Here is a 25,126-nt window from a genome sequence, read left to right on the forward strand (position 1 = left end):
GCAAAAAGATGGGGGACTCATAGTCTAAAGAGACTGAAGACAAGGGAGAGTTTGTTTACTTGATAATAGGGATCCCATAGGGCACAGAGGGAAAGATTAGGAAGGGAAGAATTGAAGGGTGAACTAAGAAAGAGGAAGTAGAGAACAAGACGAGGATGGGAGTTGGGTCAAGGATTGGTGATGAGAAGGCTTCACTTGGCTCATAGGGCAAGTGGAGTTTCCAGCTCAAGGTTCTGAGGAGCATCTGGTCAAAGCAATTTTAGTGACTTACAAGCCGAGGCCTGACGTCTCAGGGCTCCAAATATTAATAACAAGATGTTGACAGAATGAGTCAAGGTCTAATTCAGCATGTTCAGCAAACATTTCCTAACCATGTATTATGAGCTTGGCACTGGGGTTTAAACATTTGTATGTCTCAACTTTAGAACAATAAGCATAATTAGCTTACAGTTCCAACATGGTCAATATGCATAATTGCTAACCTCTCTAAACTTTGGTTTTATTGCCAGTCTTTACAGATTATTCAACATGCCCAGGGGTGAAAACTGAAAAACAAAGGAGACATATTCATTAAAAAAAAAACAAAACTCAGAATCTCTTGGCCAGCTATTTTGCAGATTTTTCTTGCTCTGTTGGAAGTCCAGTTCATATAACCTAGCTATAGAAGAGAATATAGAATAAGAAGGGTATAGAACTTCCAGTGATAAGACTGAGTGAACTGGTTTTGTCATGTCATCATTTTCCCTTTTTTAAAATTTCAATAGTTTCGGGGGGATAGGTGGTTTTTTGTTATATGGATAAGTTCTTTAGTGATGATTTCTGAGATTTTGGTGCATCCGTCACCTGAGCAGTGTACACTGTACCCAATGTGTAGTCTTTTATTCCTCATCCCCCTCCCTCCCTTCCTCCCAAGAACCCCAAGTGCATTATATCATTCTTATGCGTTTGCGTCCTCATAGCTTAGCTCCCACTTATAAGTGAGAACATACAATATTTGGTTTTCCGTTCCTGAGTGACTTCACTTAGAATAATTATCTCCAACTCCATTCCAGTTGCTGCAAATGCCATTATTTCATTCTTTTTATGGCTGAGTAGTATTACATGGTGTGTGTGTGTGTGTGTGTGTGTGTGTATAGTTTTATATATATATATATATATATATATATATATATATATATAGCTCCCACTTATAAGTGAGAACATACAATATTTGGTTTTCCATTCCTGAGTGACTTCACTTAGAATAATGATCTCCAACTCCATCCAAGTTGCTGCGAATGCCATTATTTCATTCCTTTTTATGGCTGAGTAGTATTACATGGTGTGTGTGTGTGTGAGTGTGTGTGTGTGTGTATATATATATATAGTTTTATATATATAACTATAACAGGGGCCTGCTGTGCACTGCTCTGACGAGGTGTTCCACCGGGGCAAATACCTATCCGGGAGCGCTCTTAGGAAGTGCTCTTAGGATCCTCATCACTCAACCTGGCCAGAGTGCCCCGCAGGTATGCTCTACAGGGCAGGCATAAGCTGCCTAAGGGGCTGCCTCGACCGTCCGTTAATCACCTTGCTTCCCGGTCGGGAACCAAGAAATGTATGTATATACATTTCTTCTATATATATGTGTGTGTATATATATGTGCGTGTGAGTGTGTGTATATAACTACATATAGTTATATCTATATAGTTATATATCTATATATAACAATTTCTTTATCTACTCATTGATTGATGGGCATTTGGGCTGGTTTCATATTTTTGTAATTGTGAATTGTGCTGCTATAAACATGCATGTGCAAGTATCCTTTTTGTATAATGAATTTTTTTCCTTTGGGTAGATACCTAGTAGTAGAATTGCTAGACGGGTTTATATTTCTATAGACCTTATGGCAAATTTTGATAATTTAGAGTATTTGGCAGGGATAAGTATGAAACCACTTGATCAATAAATGGAAACAAAAATGCTGACAGTTCTTAAGACATTTCTAATATGACTTTACCAATAATTTTAAAGCCAGCTTATTTATTAAAGATTTTACTTAAGTCACATGAACTTGAAAAGCATTTGGGCTTATTATTTAGTTTTATGAGTACTCTTTAAGTCAATTTGGTACCTTGTGGCCAAAGCACACAATAAAATACATGTATGTAAACATAAATACACATATACATGCCCATACAAACAAAGATCCTATAGCTTTTACTTTAGAGGGCTAGGCATGGGATAGTAATACAAACTCACTGGTTTATAAAAACAATAACAAAAATTAAAAGTTGCACCCAAATAGTGGGTTTTATCTCAGTAGAAAAATAACAGCAGATTTAAAGTAGGCAGCAAAGAAAATAGAGAAATAGACAACTTAGGAACTCTACAGTTGCAGGTCAACCTCTGGGCTCTGAATTTTTCCTTGATGTAATTTGCCCATCAGTTTAAAATGTGCACAAAATGACCGTAATATGCAACCAGCTGGAGTACTAGAGAACCTGGCATGCCCTCGACCTTTTCCACTTTACACAAACACTTGCAAGTAGAGGCACCATAAAACCAATGAGGTGCCCAAAAGGGGGTCCTTCTCCTTGTCCTTCCTCATTCTTAGATGATTCGTTTCCCACATTTTTTTCACAAAAGGAGAAACTGAGCTGTGGCCTAGGGTTTAGTGTAGTGGAGAGAAATGTGCTGATTGTAGGTGGGACTCCACAGTGTGCCAACACCGAGTAATTTATGCCCTCTTTCTCTCTCTGAAGGGCTAGCACCTTTAAGAGGGCTCAAAATACAGAGTGACCAGCTCTTACATGCATTTCCTGGATGAGCCTTTTTAAACTCATTTTGCTGGAGGTTCCCTATAGTTCCTGTAGTTCCCCATTCCAAAATGCAAACTGCACTTTGCAGGGAGTTCAACCCCCTAGACACTCCCACTTGGCCCAGTGGGTACCGGTAGTTGGATTGCTGGATTGAATGGTAGTTCTACTTTTGGTTCTTTAAGGAATCTCTATACTGTTTTCCTTCCTACCAGCAATGTAAGTGTTCCCTTTTCACCATATCCATGCAAACATCTATTTTTTTTTATTTTTTAAATTGTGGCCATTCTTGTAAAGGTAAGATGGTATTGCATTGTGATCTTATTTCAACTGTTAGAGAAAAGACTCCTTCCTCTCAACTCTAGGATCATTCTATGTGGTTTACATGGGGGATTATAGGAACAGATCCACTCTGCTGCTCCTCTAGAAGAAAATCTAGGAAAAGCAGTAGTGTTCTACTGTATGCCTTGCATGTGGCACCATTCATAATAAACTGGTAATAAACCAGCTGTTTCTTAAGAAGTTTTCTGTTTAGGCTGTGAAAACTATGTTCGATTTGAAACTATCATGTAAGAACTTAGCTAAATCCTGAAGAACTATCAGGAAATTGTTCTCAGAAATCATGTATTCTATCTTCTACCTGGTTAGTTTTGCATAGCAAATACTGTGGAAATGCAGCATTGAATCTGTATTCTGAAAAAAATAGCGTCTCTCAAATGGTTGAAATAGAAAAGCAATTTAATAAAGTACCTAAGCTATTTAGTCACGCAGCAAGTTCATATATTGGAAGTGAATTTCCCTATGAAATTATGGCTATTTTAACCTTAATACAAGTAAATCATTGTAAAATATTTTGATTTACCATCAGAAAGCTAGATAGGTGATGATAAGTGGAAAGCTCAGGTTAACGGAGAGTTAAAAATATTTGTACTACTCATTGTTTAGATGTGAAGTTGTTTAGCACATGTAGGATTATGTCCTGTATTTTCCTTCCATCCCATCCCAGCTCTAGAAATATTTGTTACTTTGTTTGATGCCTTTTATACTTGCAGATTTCAAGAAATATTGGACTTAACACTAAGTTAACTATGATACATCTATCCAGGAGTGAATTCAATTCAGTAATTATGATTTCCCATTGTACGCTACGCCTTTCAGAGTATATATTTATGTAAAACAATAATATTAACCATGCCGCCATTTGACTGAAAAAATACCTAATTTCTTTCTTATGAGCCCTCCTCACAAGAAAATGACTCTGTAATCTGTATAAAATTTATTCCATTAACATACTAGTGTGTTACTCTTGACATATATTACAATTCCCAAAGAGAAAAAGATGAATCATTTGTTTTGGCAAAAGTCCAAACCACTTGGTAAAATTATTAGGAAACTCTAGTGGCAACCGCCAAAACCACTTTCAGTGCTGTGTTGTTCCCCCCAACATCTTTTAGGTACAGCTTTTCTTAGCCCCAAAACATTGTTTGAGTAAAGGTGCCCTACCTCCTACTGAAAAGGAAACAAGAAAGCAAACTTCTAGCTTACTTGTCAGCTTCCTACTTAAAAGCATGCCTCCAGCCTATCAATTCGTGGAATGACTCAATTTTTTCTTGTTTAATTGAAGCATAATATGTATGATACCAGAGAAATTATCTAGCCCCATTTTCTCATTTAATATATTTGCAGAATTGTGGCAAAATGGAGGTTCACTGACAACCATGGTCACCTTTCATGATTTTTTGTCCTTTTGGTTTTACTTTAAACATTTACTAAGTCAGAAGTTGTCATTTCTTTGAGAAGTTACAGGTAAGTAAACAAATTGAAAAAAAAATCAGCATGAGTTGAGAAGCCAGTTCATCTAAAATGAAGTAGAAAGATGGGGTAAGAAGATCCCCTTCCTAATTGGAAGTAGGCTGACTTGGCAAGTTTAATTGTGTATATTGCATAAATAAGTTCTACTAGGTGAGTTCCATTTATAGTTATGTTTTTACTCCAGAAAATCCAGGTTTTTCTTTGAACTGGAAATCCTGCTCACAATCTGCATTCTCCGCTCAACCATGACTGGAACTTGACAAAGGCTCTATAATCATGCCAACATTTCCTGGTGACTTCACCTTCTAGTTTCTACTACTAGTCGAACAAATGAAGAGATCTGTTGTAATGTGACACTTTGGCATTTAGCATTTAGTTTGTTTAACACTTTGTCGCATAATGCCTTTCACCAGAGGTGAGTTAGTTGACAAGAGTTGATTCATTAATCAGTCATTCATTTCTTCATTCATTTAACAAATACCTACGGACATCAGCTTTGTGCCAGCTGAAGTCATATGCCGAGTGCTGTGGATTCAGAGCTAAAAGCCAGTGAGCTCAGCCTGGAGAGGAGACTGATACTCAAGCAGGTGATTCCACTGCGGTGTGGCATGTATTACCTCTGTGGGAACTCAAAAGAGGTGTGGCGGATCTGTCAGAGTGGTGGAAGAAGCTATAGGGAAAGAAGCAGGCCTTTTGAAAGGTCAGAGGCTCTGCAAAGTTTTAGGGGAGAATAAGCTGAAGGCAGCTGTTCTCTTACCCGGAGGCAGAGGGTGAGACATAGGTACAAGGAAATACAGGTGAATTTATCTCAATAGGCTTGTTTACCCATGTTGTCCAGAAAACCCACCTTTGACCATCCACGTGCGACTGCTCCCTGTAAGGGGGAACAATAATGTTAATTACCCGCAGATTGTGTTTGCTCCAGGCTTTCGGCATTATGTCTGTACTAAATAAAACCATGCAGTGCTAGCTTATCAAGTCTGCTCTCTCTTCAGCCCCTAGTGCCGGCAAGTCCCTTAGCAGCTCTTACACTTCATACCTGTATCTGAGTACTCCTTTCATCCATCGCTCGGCCAGGGTGTGTGGGACAGACATGGCAGCTGGTGCCCCCTGTGAGAAACACTACAACGGATCGCAACGGAACCCTCAAAAACGAGGTTGAAGAGACTGCACAGTCCATAAGTCACTGATGCCCAGTCGGGCTTTCCATGTTCGGAGAAATTTTCAAGCTAGGGTTTCGTCATGGGACAACAGTTACCTACTCGACAGAAACAGCATATAAAAGTATTGAAATAGCTGCTTAAAGCTAGTGGAGCCTCAGTTTCACAGGTTCAATTAAGAGACCTAATGCAAACTGTTGTTTTCCATAACCCATGGTTCCCAGAAGGCACACTAGACCTAGAGCTCTTGGAACAAGTGTGGAGAAATCTTAAACAACATCATGCACAAGGGCAACAGGTCCCAGTAACATCTTTAATGTTATGGGCCTTAGTTAGGGCTGCTTTGGCCCCACTCTACACAGAAGAGCCTAAAAAGGGAAGGGAAGAGGAACCATCACCTACCTTACTGCCTCCTCCTCCTCCTCCCTCAGCCCTGACATTACTGGGTAAAGATATAAAAGAGGAAACAGGTTTCTCTGGAGCCCCTCTCCCCCAGTAAATTGGAAAAAAGACAAGGGATACACTACAGTTATGGGACCCTGTCTTAGGCGAGTGGCATTAGAAGGGGGGCTCTTGGCCTGCCAGGTGATGCAAGATCAACAAGGCAATTGGGTATATGAACCCATTACTTTTGAAACTTATAAAGAGATAAGGAAAAGCATTAGAGAAAACGGAGCCGCTAGCCCATTTATGAAACGATTAATTGAGGCCATGGCAGACAGTTTCCATATAACCCCATGGGACTGGTCAGTATTAGCTAAAACAACTTTAGAAGCCAGTCAGTACCTCCTCTGGAAAGCAGAATTTGATAAATTGTGTGGACAACAGGCCAACCAAAATCAATTGGCCGGGCAAAACATAACAGCTGCAATGCTCCAGGGAAGGGGTCCTTATGTTATTATACAACCTCTAATCACGCCCATCCCTGTTAATCTTTGGAGATAGGACCTATTAGCCAAATGGGGAGTCACTCTGCAGACCCCCTTCTAATAATGGCCACTGTTGTTATTCCTCCCCTACCCCTAATGTGGCTCTCTCAAAATCCTATTTGGGTAGAACAGCAGCCTTTAAAGGGAGAGAAATTACAAAGAGCCCATGAATTAGTTGAGGAACAATTAAAAGCCAGCCATATAGAACCATCAAACAGCCCTTGGAATTCGCCCATTTTCATCATTCCCAAAAGGTCTAGTAAATGGAGACTTTTGCATGGCCTACATGCTATCAATGCTAATTTGCAACGCATGGGGCCCCCTCAACAGGGGCTCCCTTCCCCACGGCGGTTCCTCGAGATTGGTCTATAGTCATTATTGACTTAAAAGACTGTTTTTATACTATTCCCCTTGCAAAACAGGACAGAGAAAAATTTGCATTTACAATACCAGCTATGAATAATGAAAGGCCAGCTCGCCGATTTCATTAGAAAGTACTTCCTCAAGGAATGCTGAACAGTCCTACCATGTGTCAGTATCATAGAAATCAGGCTTTGATCCCCAGTAGAAAAGAATATCCTAATTGCAAGATCATCCATTTTATGGACGATATCTTACTGGCAGCCCCAACAGAGCCAATACTTTTGCATTTATATGCCTCTGTCAAAAAGAATTCACAGTTAAGAGGTTTAATCATAGCACCTGAAAAAGTACAGATGCCCTCTCCTTGGAAATATCTTGGATACATGCTAACTTCTCAGTCAGTAAGACCTCAGAAGGTTAAATACTAACAACTTACACACCTTAAATGATTATCAAAAATTACTCGGCAATATTAACTGGCTTCACCCCACCTTGGGCATAACTACTGACAAGTTACAAAACCTGTTTTCTATCCAAAAAGGCAATGCAGCCCTGAACTCCCCTCGATATTTAACTGCCACTACAAAAAGGGAAATTGAGGAAACAGAGCAAGCTATTTCTCAGATGCAACTAGATTGCATAGACCCACGATATTCAGTCCAATTGTTTGTTTTTCCTACTAATCATTCCCTAACAGAATTAATAGGACAGATGGCCCCCGGGCTACGCTTCCTAGAATGTGTTTTTTGCTCATATACCGGGACCAAAACACTATCTCGCTATGTCCAGCTAGTTAGTAAAGTCATCTATACAGGCCGCAGATGATGCAAACAATTGCTAGGTTATGACCCTGATGTCATAAGAATTCCCTTAAGTAAAAAACAATTCAAAGCAGTCCTGCTCCTATCTCTAGATCCTCAGGATAGCACTCTCTGATTATGCGGGCAGTATAGAACATGGCCTTCCCGCTGACAAACTACTTCAGTTCTTATCTCATATTCCTGTAGCTATGCCTACAAAGGTAGTTCACACCCCCCATACCTAACGCTTTAAAGCTTTTTACCGATGGTTCTGGTAAAAATGGAAAAGCAGCTACCTGGTGGGAACCACATAACACCCTCACTCTATCTGGATTTACTAGCACTCAGAGAGCTGAGGTTGGAGCCCTAATATTGGCCCTAGAAACCTTTTCCACTCAGCCTATCAATATTGTTAGTGACTCTGCTTACTCTGTTTATTACATAACGTTGAGATGGCCCTCATTAAGTCCACTCTTGAGCCCACCCTGTGTGCACTTTTTCTTCAAATTCAGCAATTGCTAGATCAACGTACACATCCTATTTTTATTACACACATTCGGGCCTGCAGCTCACTGCCCAGCCCACTGGCTTATGGCAATGATCAAGCAGACCTGCAGGTTATGATATCACTGCTTGACCAAGCCACCCAATCACATCAATTTTTCCACCAAAATTGGAGTAATTTATCTAAACAATTTCAACTACCCAAAGACTAGCTAAACAAATTATTTTACAATGCCCAGATTGCCAGCTCACCCGCACATCCCCCTCCTTCAACAGGTGTTAACCCTAGAGGACTAGAACCTAATTAGTTATGGCAAACAGATGTTACACACGTCCCTGAATCTGGAAAACTAAGATATGTACATGTATCCATTGATACCTGTTCCCACCTAATTAGCACTCATGCTCTTCCTGGAGAGTCCGCCTGATATATCATTAAATATCTTAACTTTTGCGTTTATGGGGCAGCCCACAAAAATTAAAACTGATAATGGCCCGGTTTATATCACCTCACAATTTCAACAATTTTATCACACATGGAATGTCCAACATTCCACGGGTATCCTGTACAACCCCCAAGGACAGGCCATAGTAGAACATGCCCACTCCACCCTTAAGAATACCCTCAGAAAACAAAAAAAGGGGAATATGAGCGAGGACCCTGCAACACTACTGGCACAAGACTTATTTACCCTTAATTTCTTAAATTTAAATGACAAATTTCAATCAGCCATAGAAAAGCATTTTGTAAAAGCCCCTCAAAACATAAAACCTGAAGTTTTCTGGAAATATGTAAATAGTAATGTATGGTGCAGTCCAAATGATTTGTTAACGTGGGGAAGAGGATATGCTTGTATTCACACCCACTCAGGTCCTCTTTAGATTCCAGCACAATGCATCAAACCACACCATGGCGTGGCTAGGACCTAACCCGGTACCAAAAATAAAGGAAATGACCCTGCAGGACCTGCAGCCCCGGATGAGGCAGCTTCCTCGGACGACACAGGCCCCGGACGTTATGCTGAAGAAGACAACTCAGGAGGCTGAGCGAATCCTGCTCTGCACATAGACACCATTCACTCCAGATAATTTGTTCCTTGCTATGCTTTATTAACCTTTTTCAATTCTATCATTTTGCCTGCTACCTGTACCTGCTACTCTCTATTAGGCCCATCTTCTAGATCCACCTTTCTTCCGCCCTGTTACTTGGGTAAACACCCCCTTTCCAGCCTCTAACAACGTGACTGTTTAGCTAGGAGGGATTAACATACCCCCAGTAGGGTTCCTCAGTTACAGTCCTATAAAACAATGTGCAAAAACACCTCTTCTGGATAGACCTCCACTCCTGGGGGCTACTCTTTGATTGGAAAAGAATATTACTGATTATACTCATTTTTGTCTCATGTTATTTACTAATTCTAGGATGCAAAGCTGGAAAACGAGCTGTAGCCGCTACACCTGACAAACCTGTTGCTGCACATATATGTACTCTTCAATCAACAAGAACTGATGCAAAAAACAGAAAAAGGGGAGATGTGAGGGATCTGTCAGAGTGGTGGAAGAAGCTATAGGGAAAGAAGCACGCTTTTTGAAAGGTCAGAAGGCTCTGCAAAGCTTCAGGGGAGAATAAGCTGAAGGCAGCTATTCTCTTACCCTGGGGCAGAGGGTGAGAAATGGGTATAAGGAAGTATAGGGGAATTTATCTAAACAGGGTTGTTTACACATGTCGTCCAGAAACCCACCTTTGGCCATCCACGCATGACTGCTCCCTGTAAGGGAGAAAATACTTAATTACTCACAGTTTGTGTTTGCTCCAGGCTTTCAGCATTATGTCTGTACTAAATAAAACCAAGTAGCGCTAGCTTATCAAGTCTGCTGCTCTCCCTTTGGACCCTAGTACCCGCAGTCCCTTAGTGGCTCTTAACACTGCATACCTGTGTCTGAGTACTCCTTTCATCCATCGCTCGGCCAGGATCTGTGGGAGAGACCTGGCAAAGGGGGTGCCAAACCACCTAACCCAATTGGCGATAACAGGAAAGGCTTTCTGTAGGATTCAGCAGCTAAACTGAGTCTTAAAGCCTTCATAAGGAGCAAGCCAGGTGAAAGAAAAGGAGTGATTGCTCCAGGAAGAGCTGGCAGCCTGTGAAGAGACTGATGGATCTTTCAAGAGCTCGAGAGCTCGAGAGCTCGTTAGCAGCAAGGACAGATGGAAAGGAAAGAAGGAGGCAGATCACCTGGAGCACACTGGGTCTCATTCTGAAGGCTATTTGAAACCACGGGATTCATTTAAGCATGCAAGTAGCAAAATAGAATTTGTAATTTTGAAAGCTCCCTCTAGCTGGTGTAGGGAGAATGGTTGAAAGGGCAAGAGGAAAGAGAAGGAGCTCATGCTTAAGACTGAGAGAAAGAAATTATTTTAAGAAATAAAAAAGCAGTGTTTGCTAGTTTTCCTTGTAGAAGTCTTTCACCTTTGTGGTTAGGTACATTCCCAAGAATTTTATTTTATTTTTTTGCATCTATTGTAAAAGGGGTTGAGTTCTTGATTTAATTCTCAGCTTGGTTGCTGCTGGTGTATAGAAGAGCTACTGATTTGTGACATTAATTTTGTATCTGGACACTTTGCTGAATTCTTTTATCAGTTCTAGGAGCTTTCTGGAAGAGTCTTTAGGGTTTTCTAGGTAAATGATCATATCATCAGCAAACAGCGACAGTTTGACTTCCTCTTTACTGATTTGGATGCTCTTTATTTCTTTCTCTTGTCTGATTGCTCTGCCTAGGACTTCCGGTCCTATGTTGAAGAGGAGTGGTGAGAGTGGGCATCCTTGTCTTGTTCCAGTTCTCAGAGGGAATGCTTTCAACTTTTTCCCATTCAGTATTACATTGACTGTGAGTTTGTCATAGATGGCTTTTATTATATTGAGGTATGTCCCTTGTATGCCGATTTTGCTGAGAGTTTTAATCATAAATGCATGCTGGATTTTCTCAAATGCTTTTTCTGCATCTATTGAGATGATCATGTGGTTTTTAATTCTGTTTATGTGGTGTATCACGTTTATTGACTTGCGTATGTTAAACCATCCCTGCATCCCTGTACGAAACCCACTTGATTATGGTGGATTATCTTTTTGATACCACCTGTTCCCCAATAACCTATGGAAAAAAAAAAATTTAAATAAAGAACAGTATCTGGCACACAGCAGGAATTCCATAAATATTTAAGAAAAGAAAAAGAAAACTTTTAGTGTAACCAAACACCACCTGTTCCCCAAAAACCTTTTGAAACAAAAAAATAAAATTTAAAAAAAGAAGATTATTAAAAAATAAATAAAAAGGAAGAGCGGGTGCAGGGGCTCACGTCTGTAATCCCAGCACTTTGGGAGGCTGAAGGAGGTAGACTGCTTGAGCCCAGGAGTTTAAGACCAGCCTGAGCAACATGGTGAGACCCCATCTCTACAAAAAATACAAAAAAATTAGCTGGGCATGTTGGCACATGCCTCTGATCCCAGCTACTCAGGAGGCTGAGGTGAGAGGACCACTTGAGCACAGGAAGTCAAGACTGCAGTGAGCCACAAAGGTGCCACTGCATTCCAGCCTGGGTGACAGAATGAGACCCTGTCTCAAATGAGTTTTTAAAAAGAGGTAAAATCAATATATTTTATAAATTTAATTATGGGTTAACCCAATTTCTGAAATTAAAGTTTCAGCTAATGGGATTTTCAATGTACGTAGCTTTTGTGATTAACATAGATTATTCTAATAGCTAAAAATATCCACTAGTGTAGCTAACCATGTATTGGGGAATCTAAGCTTATATAATTTACGCATGAATTAGGTATATATTTTATCAAAACTATACAATGTTGAGTCCCTCCTTGCCAATGGGTGACATAGTGCTTAATGACACTTTAGCCAGTCTATAATTTTTCTTTCTTTTGTTATTAACAGTCTTATTTTGGCATTTAGGCCCCAATCTTGACCAACTAAAATAAAAATAAAAACAAAAAAATCCTTTAATCTCAAATTCAATTCACTACTCATCTCCCTCCTTTCTCCATCTGGGTCCATATTATTTTCTCCAGTATCTCTAAGATACTGAGGATGTACCAAGGGTAGCACACAGATCATAGTGGGTGTGGGAATCTTTTATCTGAGTCACCTCTTCCCCTTCTCTCTTATAAACTCTAGCTCCCTCCAGTTGGGAGCAGGGAAGAAGGATAACAAAGGCAAAAGAGGTTTACCTGTGATTCCACACAGCTCCACCCTTTGCTGGTGGCCTATACCCATATGGTCTCCACTGTATGAGGGACATGTACAATTTTGGGGTGGGTGCTGTATTCAACTTCACTCCAGCCCCTCTGTAGCTGAAGACCCTATTAAACTCTACTAATGTCCTTAGCACTACCAGCAATCTCAACATATCCAGGAGTCTTTTCCTTACCCCAGAGGCTGACAAGGTCAAATGCTTCTGCCCCTTCATTAACCCTTTATCTGCAGCTAAGGTTACTCAGATTCTCTTCCTACCTTCAAGAGCCTCACAGATGCTGCCATCAGGGGACGTTACCATGGCTTTCTTAAGTAGATTCCAGTAAGGTCCCTTTAAACCCTGCTAGTAAGGTTACTCCAACCAATGAACCAACCTTCTTCCTTCTTTCCTTCCTCCCTGTTTTCATGCTTTCCTTCCTTCCCACCAGCAATGTTCATCAGTTCCAGCTACTCTGCTCTGCTCCTTGCTAGCACTTGCTGTTCAGCACTTTTTGCTGTCAAGGTTTCTTATTTTGGTTTTTTTTTTTTTTTAACTATTATAATAGTGCAGTATGTCTCACTGTGGTTTTAATGACTAATAATGATGAGCATCATTTTGTGTAGTTACTTGCCATGCATATATTTTCTTTGATGAATTGTCTGTTCAAATCATTTGCTTATTTTAATAGGTTGTCTTTTTGTTGATTGGTATGAATTCTGCATATATTCTAGCTGTAAGTCCAGTGTCAGATATTTTGTAAATATTTTTCCCAATTTGCAGGTCAGATTTTCATTTTGCTGAGAGTGTTTTTTGAGGAGGAAAAGTTACTAATTTTGGTGGAGTCAATTTATAATATTTTCTTTTATGAATTGTGCTTTTGTTATCAAATACAAGAAATGTTTGCCAAACCAAAGACCAAAAAGATTTTATCTTATGTGTTCTTATAGAAATTTCTTAGTCCTAGGTTTTACATTTAGGTCTTTATCTATCTTGAGTTACTTTTTGAAAGTGTGGGAAGTATGAGTCAAGGATCTTTTTAAAAGACATATGCATATTTACATACACTGAAAAATTAGACAGTTGTACATATATGTGTATGTGTATAAAATTGCCCAATTGTTCAGCACCAACTATTGAAGACTATTCTTTTCCCACTGAATTGCCTTTGGACATTTGTCAAAGTTGAATTGACCATATGTTTGTAGATCTCTTTCTAGATTCTCTACTCTGGTCCATTGATCTGTGCTTCTTTCCATTTACCAATATAACACTCTTGATTGCTGTAATTTATGGTAAGTCTTAAAATCATTACTGTGATTCTTTCAGCTTTTCTTTTTCAGAATTGTTTTAGCTATTCTAGTTCCTTCCCCTTTCCACATAAAGTTTAAAACCAGTTTCTTGATTTCACAGAAAATATTCCTGATATTTTGATTGGGATTACATTGAAACTCTAGACCAATATGGAGAAATCTGAACATCTTAACATTGACTCTTCCAATCCATTAACACAGTATATTTCTCTATTTAGGTCTTCTCTGATTTCTTTCAAAAGTACTTTGTAGTTTTCAGCAGATAGCTCTTGCACATATTCAGTTAGATTTATATCTATGCATATCATGTTTTGTGCTATTGTAAATGGTACTAGCAACTCTAATAGTATATAGAAATATAATTGATTTTTGTCTATTGACTTTATATCCTACACCTTTTCTCAACTTGTTAATTGTAGAAGCTATTTTGAAGAGTCTATGGATTCTCTTATTTTTTATTTTTATTGATGGAGAATATAATCTCTTTTTATTTATTATACTTACTGATATATTAATATATTTCTTTTTTGATATTAATTTATTTTTTAAAGATTGAGGTATGATCGATGAAAAATTTGTATATTTTATATACTTAAGGTGGAAAACGTGTTTTTTTTTTTTTCATAAACACAGCAATTCCCAGGAATACAACATGGTGTTTTCATATAAGTATACCTTTGTAATGATTCCCACAATTGAGCTAATTAACATATTTTTTCACCTGACACAATTATCGTTTTTCTTGTGTTTGCATTGGGAACACTTGAGATCTATTACCTTAGCAATTTTCAAGTATGCAATACATTATTATTAACTATAGATACCATACTGTACATTAGACCTCCAGAACTTATTCATCTTATAACTGATGGTTTGTACCCTTTGACCTGTATCTGCCTGTTTTCTCTATCCCCCATCCACTGGCAACCACCTTCCTACTCTCTCTTTCTCTAAGTTTGACTATTTTAGATTCCACATGTAAGTGATATCAAGCAATATTTGTCTTTCTGTGTCTGGTCTATGTTACTTAGTGTAATAGACTCCAAGTTAATTCATGTTGTTGCAAATGTCAGGCTTTCCTTCTTTTTAAAAGCTGAATAGTATTCTATTGTGCATACATATATAGTATACATGTGTCATACATATGATAAATTGTGTATATATAGATATATATATAAATTGTGTGTGTATATATATATACACACATATGTACATATATATGTATGTATATAAGATTGCCCAATATTTCAGCACCAACTATTGAAGAAACTATTCTTTTCCCACTGAATTGCCTTTGGATATTTGTCAAAGTTGAATTGACCATAAGTTTGTAGATCTCTTTCTAGATTCTCTATTCTAGTCCATTGATCTATGCTTCTTTCCATTTACCAATATAACATTCTTGATTGCTGTAATTTATGGTGTGTGTACACACACACACACACACACACACACAATGGAATACTATTCAGCCTTCAAAAGTCTGAATATAGACAAATATTTTATATATATATATATATGTCACATGTTCTTTATCCATTCATTCACTGATGGAAGCTTAGATTGGTCCCATATCTTGACTATTGTGAATAATACTGAAGTGAACATGGAAGTGCAGATATCTCTTCAAGCCACTGATTTTATGCCCAGCAGTGGGATTGTTGGATCATATGGTAGTTCTGTTTTTAATTTTTTGAGGAACCTCCATACTATTGTCCATGATGGCTTTATTAATTCACATTCTCATCAACAGTGTACAAGGGTCCCTTATTCTCCACATCTGCAATAACATTTGTTATCTCTTTACTTTTTGATAATAGTCAAACTAACAGCTGTGAGGTGATATCTCACTGTAGTTTTAACTCTAAATTCCCTCATGGTTAGTGCTGTTGACCACCTTTTCATATACTTGTTGGCCATTTGTATGTCCTCTTTGGGAAAATGTATATTCCAATCTTTAGCCCATTTTTAAATCAGGTTATTTGTCTTTTTGCTATTGAGTTATGTGAATGCCTGATATATTTTAGATATTAACCACTTACTAGATATACAATTTACAAATACTTTCTCCTATTCTGCAGGCTGCCTTTTCATTTCATTCCCTTTGCTTTGAAGAAGCTTTTAATGTAGGCAATAATGTTATGTTAGCTAGAACTAGACTCACATATTGTACAATTTCAACTTTGGGGAAGAGCCAGTGTGGGGAGTAGTTGTAGGCTAATATTACTGGTGATAACTAAAAGTTAATTTAATGTAGAACAGGTCATTTTGATGACTGATGCTAGTTCTATCAAGTTTTAAGTGGTAATGGTGGCATTTGTGGTTGCAAGTTTGGATGTGTTGACAAAAAGAGTCAAACTCTGTAAAATATTTTAAGAGATTTATTCTGAGCCAAATATGAGTGACCATGGCTCATGACACAGCCCTCAGGAGGTCCTGAGAACATGTGTCCAAGGTGGCTGGGGTACAGTTTGATTTTATATATTTTTAGGGAGGCATGAGACATCAATCAAATACATTTAAGAAATACATTGGCTTGGTTCAGAAAGGCAGGACAACTCTAAGTGGGGGCTTCCAGGCTATAGGTAAATTTAAACATGTTCTGGTTGACAATTGGTTTAGTTTATCTGAAGACCTGAGATCAATGGAAAGGAATGCTCAGGTTAAGATAAAGGATTGTGGAGACCAAGTTTTATTGTGCAGAGGAATCTCTCAGAAAGCAGACTTCAGAGAGAGCAGGTTGTAAAGTGTTTCTTATCAGACCTAAAAGGGTGCCTGGCTCTTAGTTGATTATCTCCTGGATCTGGAAAGAAAGGAAGGAAAACAAAAGGGGAAGGATATTCTCTATAGAATGTGGAGTTTCTCCACAAGAGACTTTGCAGGACAATTTCAAGGTATGGCAAGGAAATATATTTTGGGGTAAAACATTTTGATTTTTTTCCCTTGTTATGCCAGAGTCAGATTAGAAAGTAAGTCACAATATACAGGGTTAAATAAAACCCATCTGATGAGAATTTATGGTTTGTAGGGCATGACTCCACACATCCCTTAGAAAGGAATTTGGACAAGATAAAAAATCAGAGGTTAGTCCTCAGATGAATAGGTGGAGATTATACATTGTTGGAAAAGAGTGATGAGCATTGTTACTGTAGGCTAAGTAGAAGTTACAGTAGTTATAGGTTAAGTGGAAGTGGTTGCAGATTCAGTTGAAGGGAATGTAGTTGTTGATTCAGTCAAAGAGATGGTCGAAGTGGTGATTATTTGAGTTGTCAAGTAAGTTGAAGTTGAAGTAGGACTTGATATTGTTGAAGTTGTAACGGTTATAGAGTCTGTTAAAGTGACTGCAGCCATGATTCCACTTGAAGTGATAGGAGTAGCTGTTATAGTTGCAAACTGAGTTGAAGTGGTAGAGGTTGAAGTTTCAGTTGAAGTGATGGCCATGGCTGTTCAAATTATAATTGATTGGTAGTTGCAACAGTTATAGGTTCTGTGGAAGTGGTGGCAGTTGTAGATGTTGAAGTTGTACTTTCAGTGGTTGTACTTTCAGGTACAGTTGAAGTGGTGGTCACTGTAGGGGGACAAGCAGGAGAGGGTGTTCCAGGTTTGACAGTCACACACTCTCCATTGTTTGTGGATAGCTGGATAACAATGGAGGAATTGGCAGATCCTTTGTTATTCACCAAGCATATTGTAAGTACTCCAATTGCTGTCATTATCACACAGGCTAAGAGACAAGCCAGGAAGACTTTCCACATAGACCAGTCATTGCGGCAATATTCTTTTACCTAAGCATGTATATAAAAATATCAGCAATGAAAAACAAAAATGCTCGTAATTTATCATCTCTTTTATATTACTTATAACTTATTAAGTTAACATCGTTTGAGTCACTATGTGTCTCTGAAAGTTAGGCTTGAAGTCCATGTTTTCATGCAGGTGGAAATAATTGTCTGCTGTCCCTGACATTAGAAGAAAGACAAATCTGCAAAATCTCATCTTCTCTTATTCTATTTTCCATTTGTCTTTTTTCTTTTTAACAGACTTTATTTTTAGAGCAGTTTTAGGTTGACAGCAAAACTAAGCAGGAAATACAGGGATTTCCCACATCCCTCCTGTCCTCACAGATGTTCAGCCTCACCAATTGTCAACTTCTCCCATCAGAGTAGAAGATTTGTTACAATTAATGAACCTACAATGATATACCATTATCAGATTACTTTAGGGTTCACTCTTGGTGGTGTATACTCTATGGGTTTGGACAACTATATGATGACATGTATTTACCATTATAGTATCATGCAGAGCAGTCTCACTGCCCTAAAAAATCCTCTGTATTCCTCTTATTCTTTCCTCTCTCACCCCTACCTTTTTTTAAATGCAGGAACAACATCTCATATTGTTGTTGAGAAGATTAAAAATAACATACATAAAGTCATTAGTTTTCAAAAATAATATTTTTGTTTTGGATGCAGTATAATATAGAATTTAGAAACAAGGGCTTTGGAGTCCAACAGATTATTTCAGTATTACCTGGATGAAAGCAAGATCTTCAAGGAATAGAATACAAAACTCATACCTTTCAGACAGAATACAGTAGTCTGAAATATTACAAAATATGTGCCATGGTATTTGTTGGAAGACTACAGTTTCATGAAAAGCCTGATGACACAAGACAGCAGCGAAAGAATGAGGGCAGTGGTCACCAAGGCCAGGGAAATGAGGGCCACTAAGACCAAGTTAGCCCTAGGACAAATAATGTCCTCTTTCCTTGATGGGAGGCACTGAAAAGGAGGTTCAAGAAAAGAAAGTGGCAAAAAGACTTATGTACATCTGGGAGAGGAGTCTATAATACTGCATCACACAAACTTAAAAAGAGCCCTTTAGTGAAATAAAATGCACATGATCAGACAAAGGGAAACTAAGTTCTCCTCCTGCTTTGGCCCCTTCTGGCAAAAACCGTGTGAGTTCTAGCAACTCTCTAAACTTTCCTGAGCCATATTTTCCTTAATTATTAAATGATTTAATGGGACTAGATCAGTCATTCTCATCACTAGTTGTACATTAGATTCATCTGGGTAGCTTTTAAAAACTATTGTTGTATGGGCCCCACCCCCCAGAGTTTCTGATTTAATTAGTCTGGGGTGGGGCTCAGGCACTTGATTTTTTCTTAAACAGTCCCCAGGTGATTCTAATATGCAGTCAAGTTTAAGAACCAGCAGAGGCTGGGCATGGAGGTTCATGCTTGTAATCCTAGCATTTGGGGAGGCTGAAGCGGGTGGATCCCTTGAGCCCAAGAGGTTGAGACCAGCCTGAGGTACATGGCAAGACCTCAACTCTACAAAAAATACAAAAATTAGCCAGGCATGATGGCATATGCATGTGGTCCTAGCTACTTAAGCAGGCTGAGATGGGAGGATTGTTTAAGCCCAGAAGATTGAGGCTGCAGTGAGACGTGATTGTGCCACTGCGCTCCAGCCTAGGTGACAGAGTGAGACCCTGCCTCAAAAAACAAAAAATAAAAATAAAAAAAGAGCAAGCAGACTCAATGTTATTGAAGACCTCCTTCAATTCCATGATTGATATGGATTACTTTACCTCTGCAAACAAGAAGAAACATTTTCTAACTCCATCCTACTGAGCTTACTTATTCTTTCAGATTGTCCCAGAAACAGTATAAAGTTCATATTGTTTTGTCCAGGATCAAGAAACAAGGCTCAGAGGCTCTCTACTGAGTCTCTATAGCAAGACTAAGCAGCAAAAGGAAGGAATTCCAGAGTCTGGGGAACCAAACCAAACTGCCAAGCCATATTGGTAATATATAGTCAATGTTAAATTTCTATACAAGGGCTGAAGACTTAAAGATACAGTCATGAGGTAAAGTTCATTCTGCCTACAGGACATGAGGTCAGGAACCAAGGACTGCTGAGTCTGGTCTCCAAAGCTGGTGGAGATGCTCCAGAGAACAGTAAGGTTTCTGTGTTAAGGTCATATACACCAGAGGCCAGAACCCAGGGAGCTAAAGAAAGTGCCACACACAGGTTCGGAGGCTGCACAGAGTAAGAAAATAAGGTAATCGCCAAAGAATAGGACACGTGAAACTTTAAATACGACAGTCTCCCATCAGAGTCTAATGGTGAATTAAACCCTAATATTGCCAACATTCTTATTCATCTGCCCTTCCCTAACCTTGCATTTGCACCTTACACTTATTCCTTTGATTTTCATGTATGTTCTCTATCTATTATGGATGTTTGAGTCCCCGATTAGAATATTAGCTCTTGGAAAACAGAGACTAGCAAATATTTATTTTCTTGTGAATTGCCTCACAGTGACTTGTACCTATACTGAGAATACAGCAAATGCTTAACACAAATATAAATGAATTAAGTAATTAAGTACATTTCTTAGGAAAGAATAGGCAAAGTACATGCCCATATAGAGCACATCCCAACCTGAATAAAAGCTCCTGTGCTAAACATTACCTGTGTGTTACAGGATTCTGACTGTAGACATCTCGAATGTGCAAGGACTCCTGGGTTCACGCAGACCCCAGTTAAATTGGGAGAGACATCACTGGTTATATCATTTGAAGGTCGACACCAGCATATGGAACTGTGAGCCTCTTGGTCATTTGGACGTGTGATTGGCTACAAAGGCAGAGTGGAAGTGAGGAGGAAGCCTAGGAAACTATGATGTTGAGTTGCTAAAATAAAATTTTTCTATCAAACATACCTAAGAGTATGACTTTTAAAAGGAATAAATGTTTTCTTAACCTCTGAAGATAAAAAAATCTAGACAGATTATTATATATCATACTTTAACTAATTTTGGTAAGTTACTGAAGTTCTAGTTCAGGAATGTGTATCCTCTTCCTCATGATATTACATAAATGGATTGAATATCCTTTTGTTGCAAGCTGCTGTATGTGCAGCATATATTAAGAAGCCTCTATAAGGAAGAGGATGGTGAGCTGAAGTCCTTGCATCTTACTGGCTACGACCTGTTCAGGTCATTTTGGAAATGAAAATATTGAAGTGAAAAGAGTTGCAATGATTTGTCATCATGACACAACAGCTAGCATGGGAGCTCGGACCTTCCGGTGTTAAGGCCCAGGTACCCCACTACACTATACTAGGAATAGTATATTGTTATGCTATGCCATGCTATGCTAATATAGTAATGTAGTATATACTATACTACATGATACTAGTGAAAAATTCTTACACAAAGTGACTGCTTTACATAATTCATACCATTCTCTATCCAATGGAACTTGCAAGCCTATGACAGTGACACAGAAGACAAATCATTTGTCGAATTTGCAGTATGTTTTTGCTGGGTCCCTCTTGGGCATAGAGCAATGTAAAAACAGTCCACAACAATATAGGTCTCTACTCTCAAGGAGTCTATTTGCTAACAGGGAGGCAAAACAGGTTAGTGTATAATTAACAAATAAATGCAATAATTGTAAATTATTCAGAAGAAGAGGTAAATAAGGATAGAAAACGACTGAGTTGGCAGGGAAAGACTTTAGGGAAGGGGTGTGTTAAAAGAGGGGAAGGATAAGATAAAGTGAACATGAGAGAGGAGTAGATTCAGGAATTTATGGATCTTGTGGAAAAGTTTTTTGTTTTGTTTTGTTTTGTTTTGTTTTGTTTTGTTTTATTGAGATGGGCTCTGTCTCTGTAACCCAGGCTGTAGTGAAGAGACACAATCATGGTTCACTGAAACCTCAGCCTCCCAAGGCTCAAGCAGTCCTCTCATCTCAGCCTTCCGAGTAGCCATGACTACAGGCGTATGCCTTCGTGCTCATCTAATTATTTTTGATGTTATTTTTTGTAGCGATGGGGTCTCCATATGTTGCCCAGGCTGGTCTAGATCCCCTGGGCTCAAGCAATCCTCTGGCTCTGCCCTCCCAAGGTGCTGGCATTGTAAGCATGAGCTGCTGTACCCAGCCAAAAGTTTTGTTACATATCAAACATACTGTAGAATGATCTAAGGCTCTTCATCTCACAGGATGATAATGTTTACTTTCTAGCTGTGAATCAAGGTTATCTTTGGCCACTCCTATCAGCTTCAAAAGGAGAATACTAAAATTACCCACTTACAGATTTGGTCATATGATCACTGAGTAAATAACCGCCAAATGCTTGGAGCAATGTCTGGCACATAATACCCCCCACTGAATAGGTGTTAACTATCATTCTTGTTATTAGTAATAGTATTTTAATTACCACCGCTACTGCCACTAGTTGTCTTTGTGTTGATTTAATAACCCATTACTAATAGTTATAGAAATTACTGGCCAACCAACCAGTGAGTTCCATGAAAACTGTCAAACCAGAATGATACATAATCTTTGACCCATTAGGAATTATTATTAAAAATACAAAAATATAAAATTGTCATTAAATATAGTTAAGATGGGATACTCCTGGCAGTAGACAATTAGCTAAGTTAATTTTTTCTGTAAGTATAATATAAACGAAATAGATATCAGTCCCATGCTTATCAAATATGAATAAACAAAATTCTACCTACTATACATTATACAAATTTGAAGAAGTTGAATTTATCTTTGTTAATACCCTTGCTTATTTAACTAGGTGCTGATCCTGTTGTTTTCATTACATCCAATTTGCTTGTGGCTGGTGAACCTGAACATTTTAATGTACTTTGCAAACAAAGTGAAACTTACTCAGCGGGGCAGTTTCCCACAATTTTCTGGCCCTGTTAGAATCCCGGCCCTTTCAGAGAGGAAGGTGATGGATGGGTCTACACTAAGAATGGGGAACCTGTGATCTAGGCCCAGTTTGCAGCCTAAGTAATAATTTTACTGTGTCAGGTTGCTCTGACTCATAGTATAGGTGGAGTCTCTATTCAAAACTGGAAGAGTTGAAGAGCTGTAAATAATGTTTAACCAGCATTAGCATAATCAGCATTAGCTAATAATGGCCGCAGGCAACTGAAATGCATTAGTTGTACTTACTAAAGTACATTCTATAAGTTTTTTACCCTAACTTTATAAGGATTAACTTGAGATTTCTTAGATCCCTAACAGAAAAACAAGGACACCAAAATTTATTTCCTGTGTGTTTATAATCTTCAAATACTTTTTAAATTCCATTATTGAATTTGAAGAGAAAAATATTGTTATATCTATGCCTGAATAATATAATAAAGTAAAATATTTAGTCAGCTATCCAGATATATGCTGTAAAAAAAAAAAAATGTAAGCTAATATTTGTAAACATGTTTACATTTGTTATTATCTAGAAAAACTATCAAGATGATACGTACCTGGCCAAGTATAATTTTTTTTTTTTCCATCTGAGTATTTGGACATCTTGAAGATCCGATTACAGTGTTGCCCGAGCAACTGACCAAGCAGACTTCCAGACACCAACCCAGGGACTGAAGATCTTGGTTCTTTTGGTGAACCAGAAATCCTCTATAGGATTCTTGTATTAACACTTACTGAGAAACGGGACTTTCTTCTTTGGTTTATCTCATGAGTTACACAGGCTGATTACCACAGTTCCATATGACAAAAGCAAGCTATTTCTTCATACGTGTTTCATTCATTCTTCAGGCAGTGAATTTTAACTCACTATTTTAATTTTCATTACATGTCCTTCCTCTTTTCTGAAGTCAAAGATTATTTGGTTGGATATAAATAGATACATAAAATCTGTATATGATACAGATATATGATTATGATAACTATACACTGAAGGCTTGGTTTTTGGTATAAAAATATTTTTTTTAAAAAAAAGCAGACAAAATAGTCATATTTTGACACAGAGCAGGTATTTTTGGAGGTTTTCTTTCTTAGGAATATTAATATCTAGAATTAATATCTGGTTTTTCAGCATATTAAGAAATCTGAGTTCTGACAGGTCTAAAAATTCTAAGCATCCAATTGTAAAAATAGAACTTAATAAATAAACACTGACATCATTGGAGTTTATGTTTACATGAAGGTGAATATAGAAAGTTAAGTGGATCTATTTGTATATCCTATGGCCATAGAAACATTTCTCATACTTTATAGCTATACATATTTAAATTAATATCTAAATATATAACATAGCAAAATAAAACATGAAAGTTACAGCACAAAAATTGATACAGGGTTGCTCTTTATTTTGGAGAAGAATGCAAAATTATGATCTTGGCTAGATAGTAATAAAGAGATTAAACTGCTTTTAAATGCTGAAAATGAAACTGTAATATAGGCAAACTATCAAGATGGAGCAAGGACACTCACCGGCTGGTTTTCAGAGTGCTCAACATTCAATACGTATTTTCCATGCTTTCTGTCCATTCTTGAGCTGCCAATATCACAAGCTTCTCTCCAAGAATATTTTTCAATTTGTTCATTGCTCTTTATATCTGCAACCATGAAACAATTAAAACACTGGTGGAAATCAACTATGATGCATCAGTACAAGCATGGATTAAACTAAATACTAATTATTCACTAAAACAGGATCCACCTTAGAGGAGGAAATGAAATGTTAACTGCAGAAAGACGCAAGAAAACCAATACTTCCTCTGAAAGGTATTGTGACTACTCCCTCTGAAAACCTTACATTATTCTTCTGTCTCTCCTCTTTAGTCCCATCATTCAGGAACTCACCTTTTATTTTAGGACCAACCCCAGAAAAACGTTCTGAGATAGAAATTTACCATTGCTTGCTTTCTACTCAAGCACAAAAGCCTCTCTCCCCTTGTTGGCACCATCTCTTAGGTACCCATGACCTTAGGGACACTTCACCTTTTCAGTCCCTGCGTTGGTGTCTGGAAGTCTCTTTGGTCAGTTGCTCAAGCAATTCACACTCATTAAAAACTATTAGAATCAATTTCCTAGAAAATAATGTCAACAAGTGAGAATATTGAGTTTCAAAAGTGTGCCAGTTATGTTTGTAGTGCAGAAAGTTCCATAATAAAAAAAAAAAACATTCCTATTCTCTTTGTATATGACACTTTTGGATTCTGAATATTTTTAAAGTTTAATCTTTGAAATTTCTCTTATAAATGTATTCAATACCTTCAGCTTGTAAGTTTTACCCTTGTGCTGTAGAATATAAAGAACACGGAAAGCTGTCAAGGAATTGAAGAGCTGGGAAAAAAAGTTGTTCTAAAGAGGAGTTTAAAATATGATGATTTGCTACACATGGATGAACCTTGAGGACATTGT

The 25,126-nt window shown here is 38.1% G+C and overlaps 1 protein-coding gene across 1 annotated transcript; it reads right to left on the minus strand.

Annotated features, from left to right (window-relative positions):
* Positions 1-16,029: 16,029 nt before the first annotated feature.
* Positions 16,030-24,374, minus strand: DYNAP (dynactin associated protein). The gene is made up of 3 exons (XM_003264258.1): positions 24,194-24,374; positions 20,406-20,570; positions 16,030-17,708 (listed from the first exon to the last, which is right to left on the minus strand). The coding sequence occupies exons 1-3, from the start codon at positions 24,326-24,328 to the stop codon at positions 17,376-17,378; spliced, it is 633 nt and encodes a 210-aa protein (XP_003264306.1). The 5' UTR covers positions 24,329-24,374; the 3' UTR covers positions 16,030-17,375.
* Positions 24,375-25,126: the final 752 nt, after the last annotated feature.

Source organism: Nomascus leucogenys, chromosome 4 (assembly GCF_006542625.1).
Source record: "Nomascus leucogenys isolate Asia chromosome 4, Asia_NLE_v1, whole genome shotgun sequence".
Taxonomy (NCBI): Eukaryota; Metazoa; Chordata; class Mammalia; order Primates; family Hylobatidae; genus Nomascus; species Nomascus leucogenys.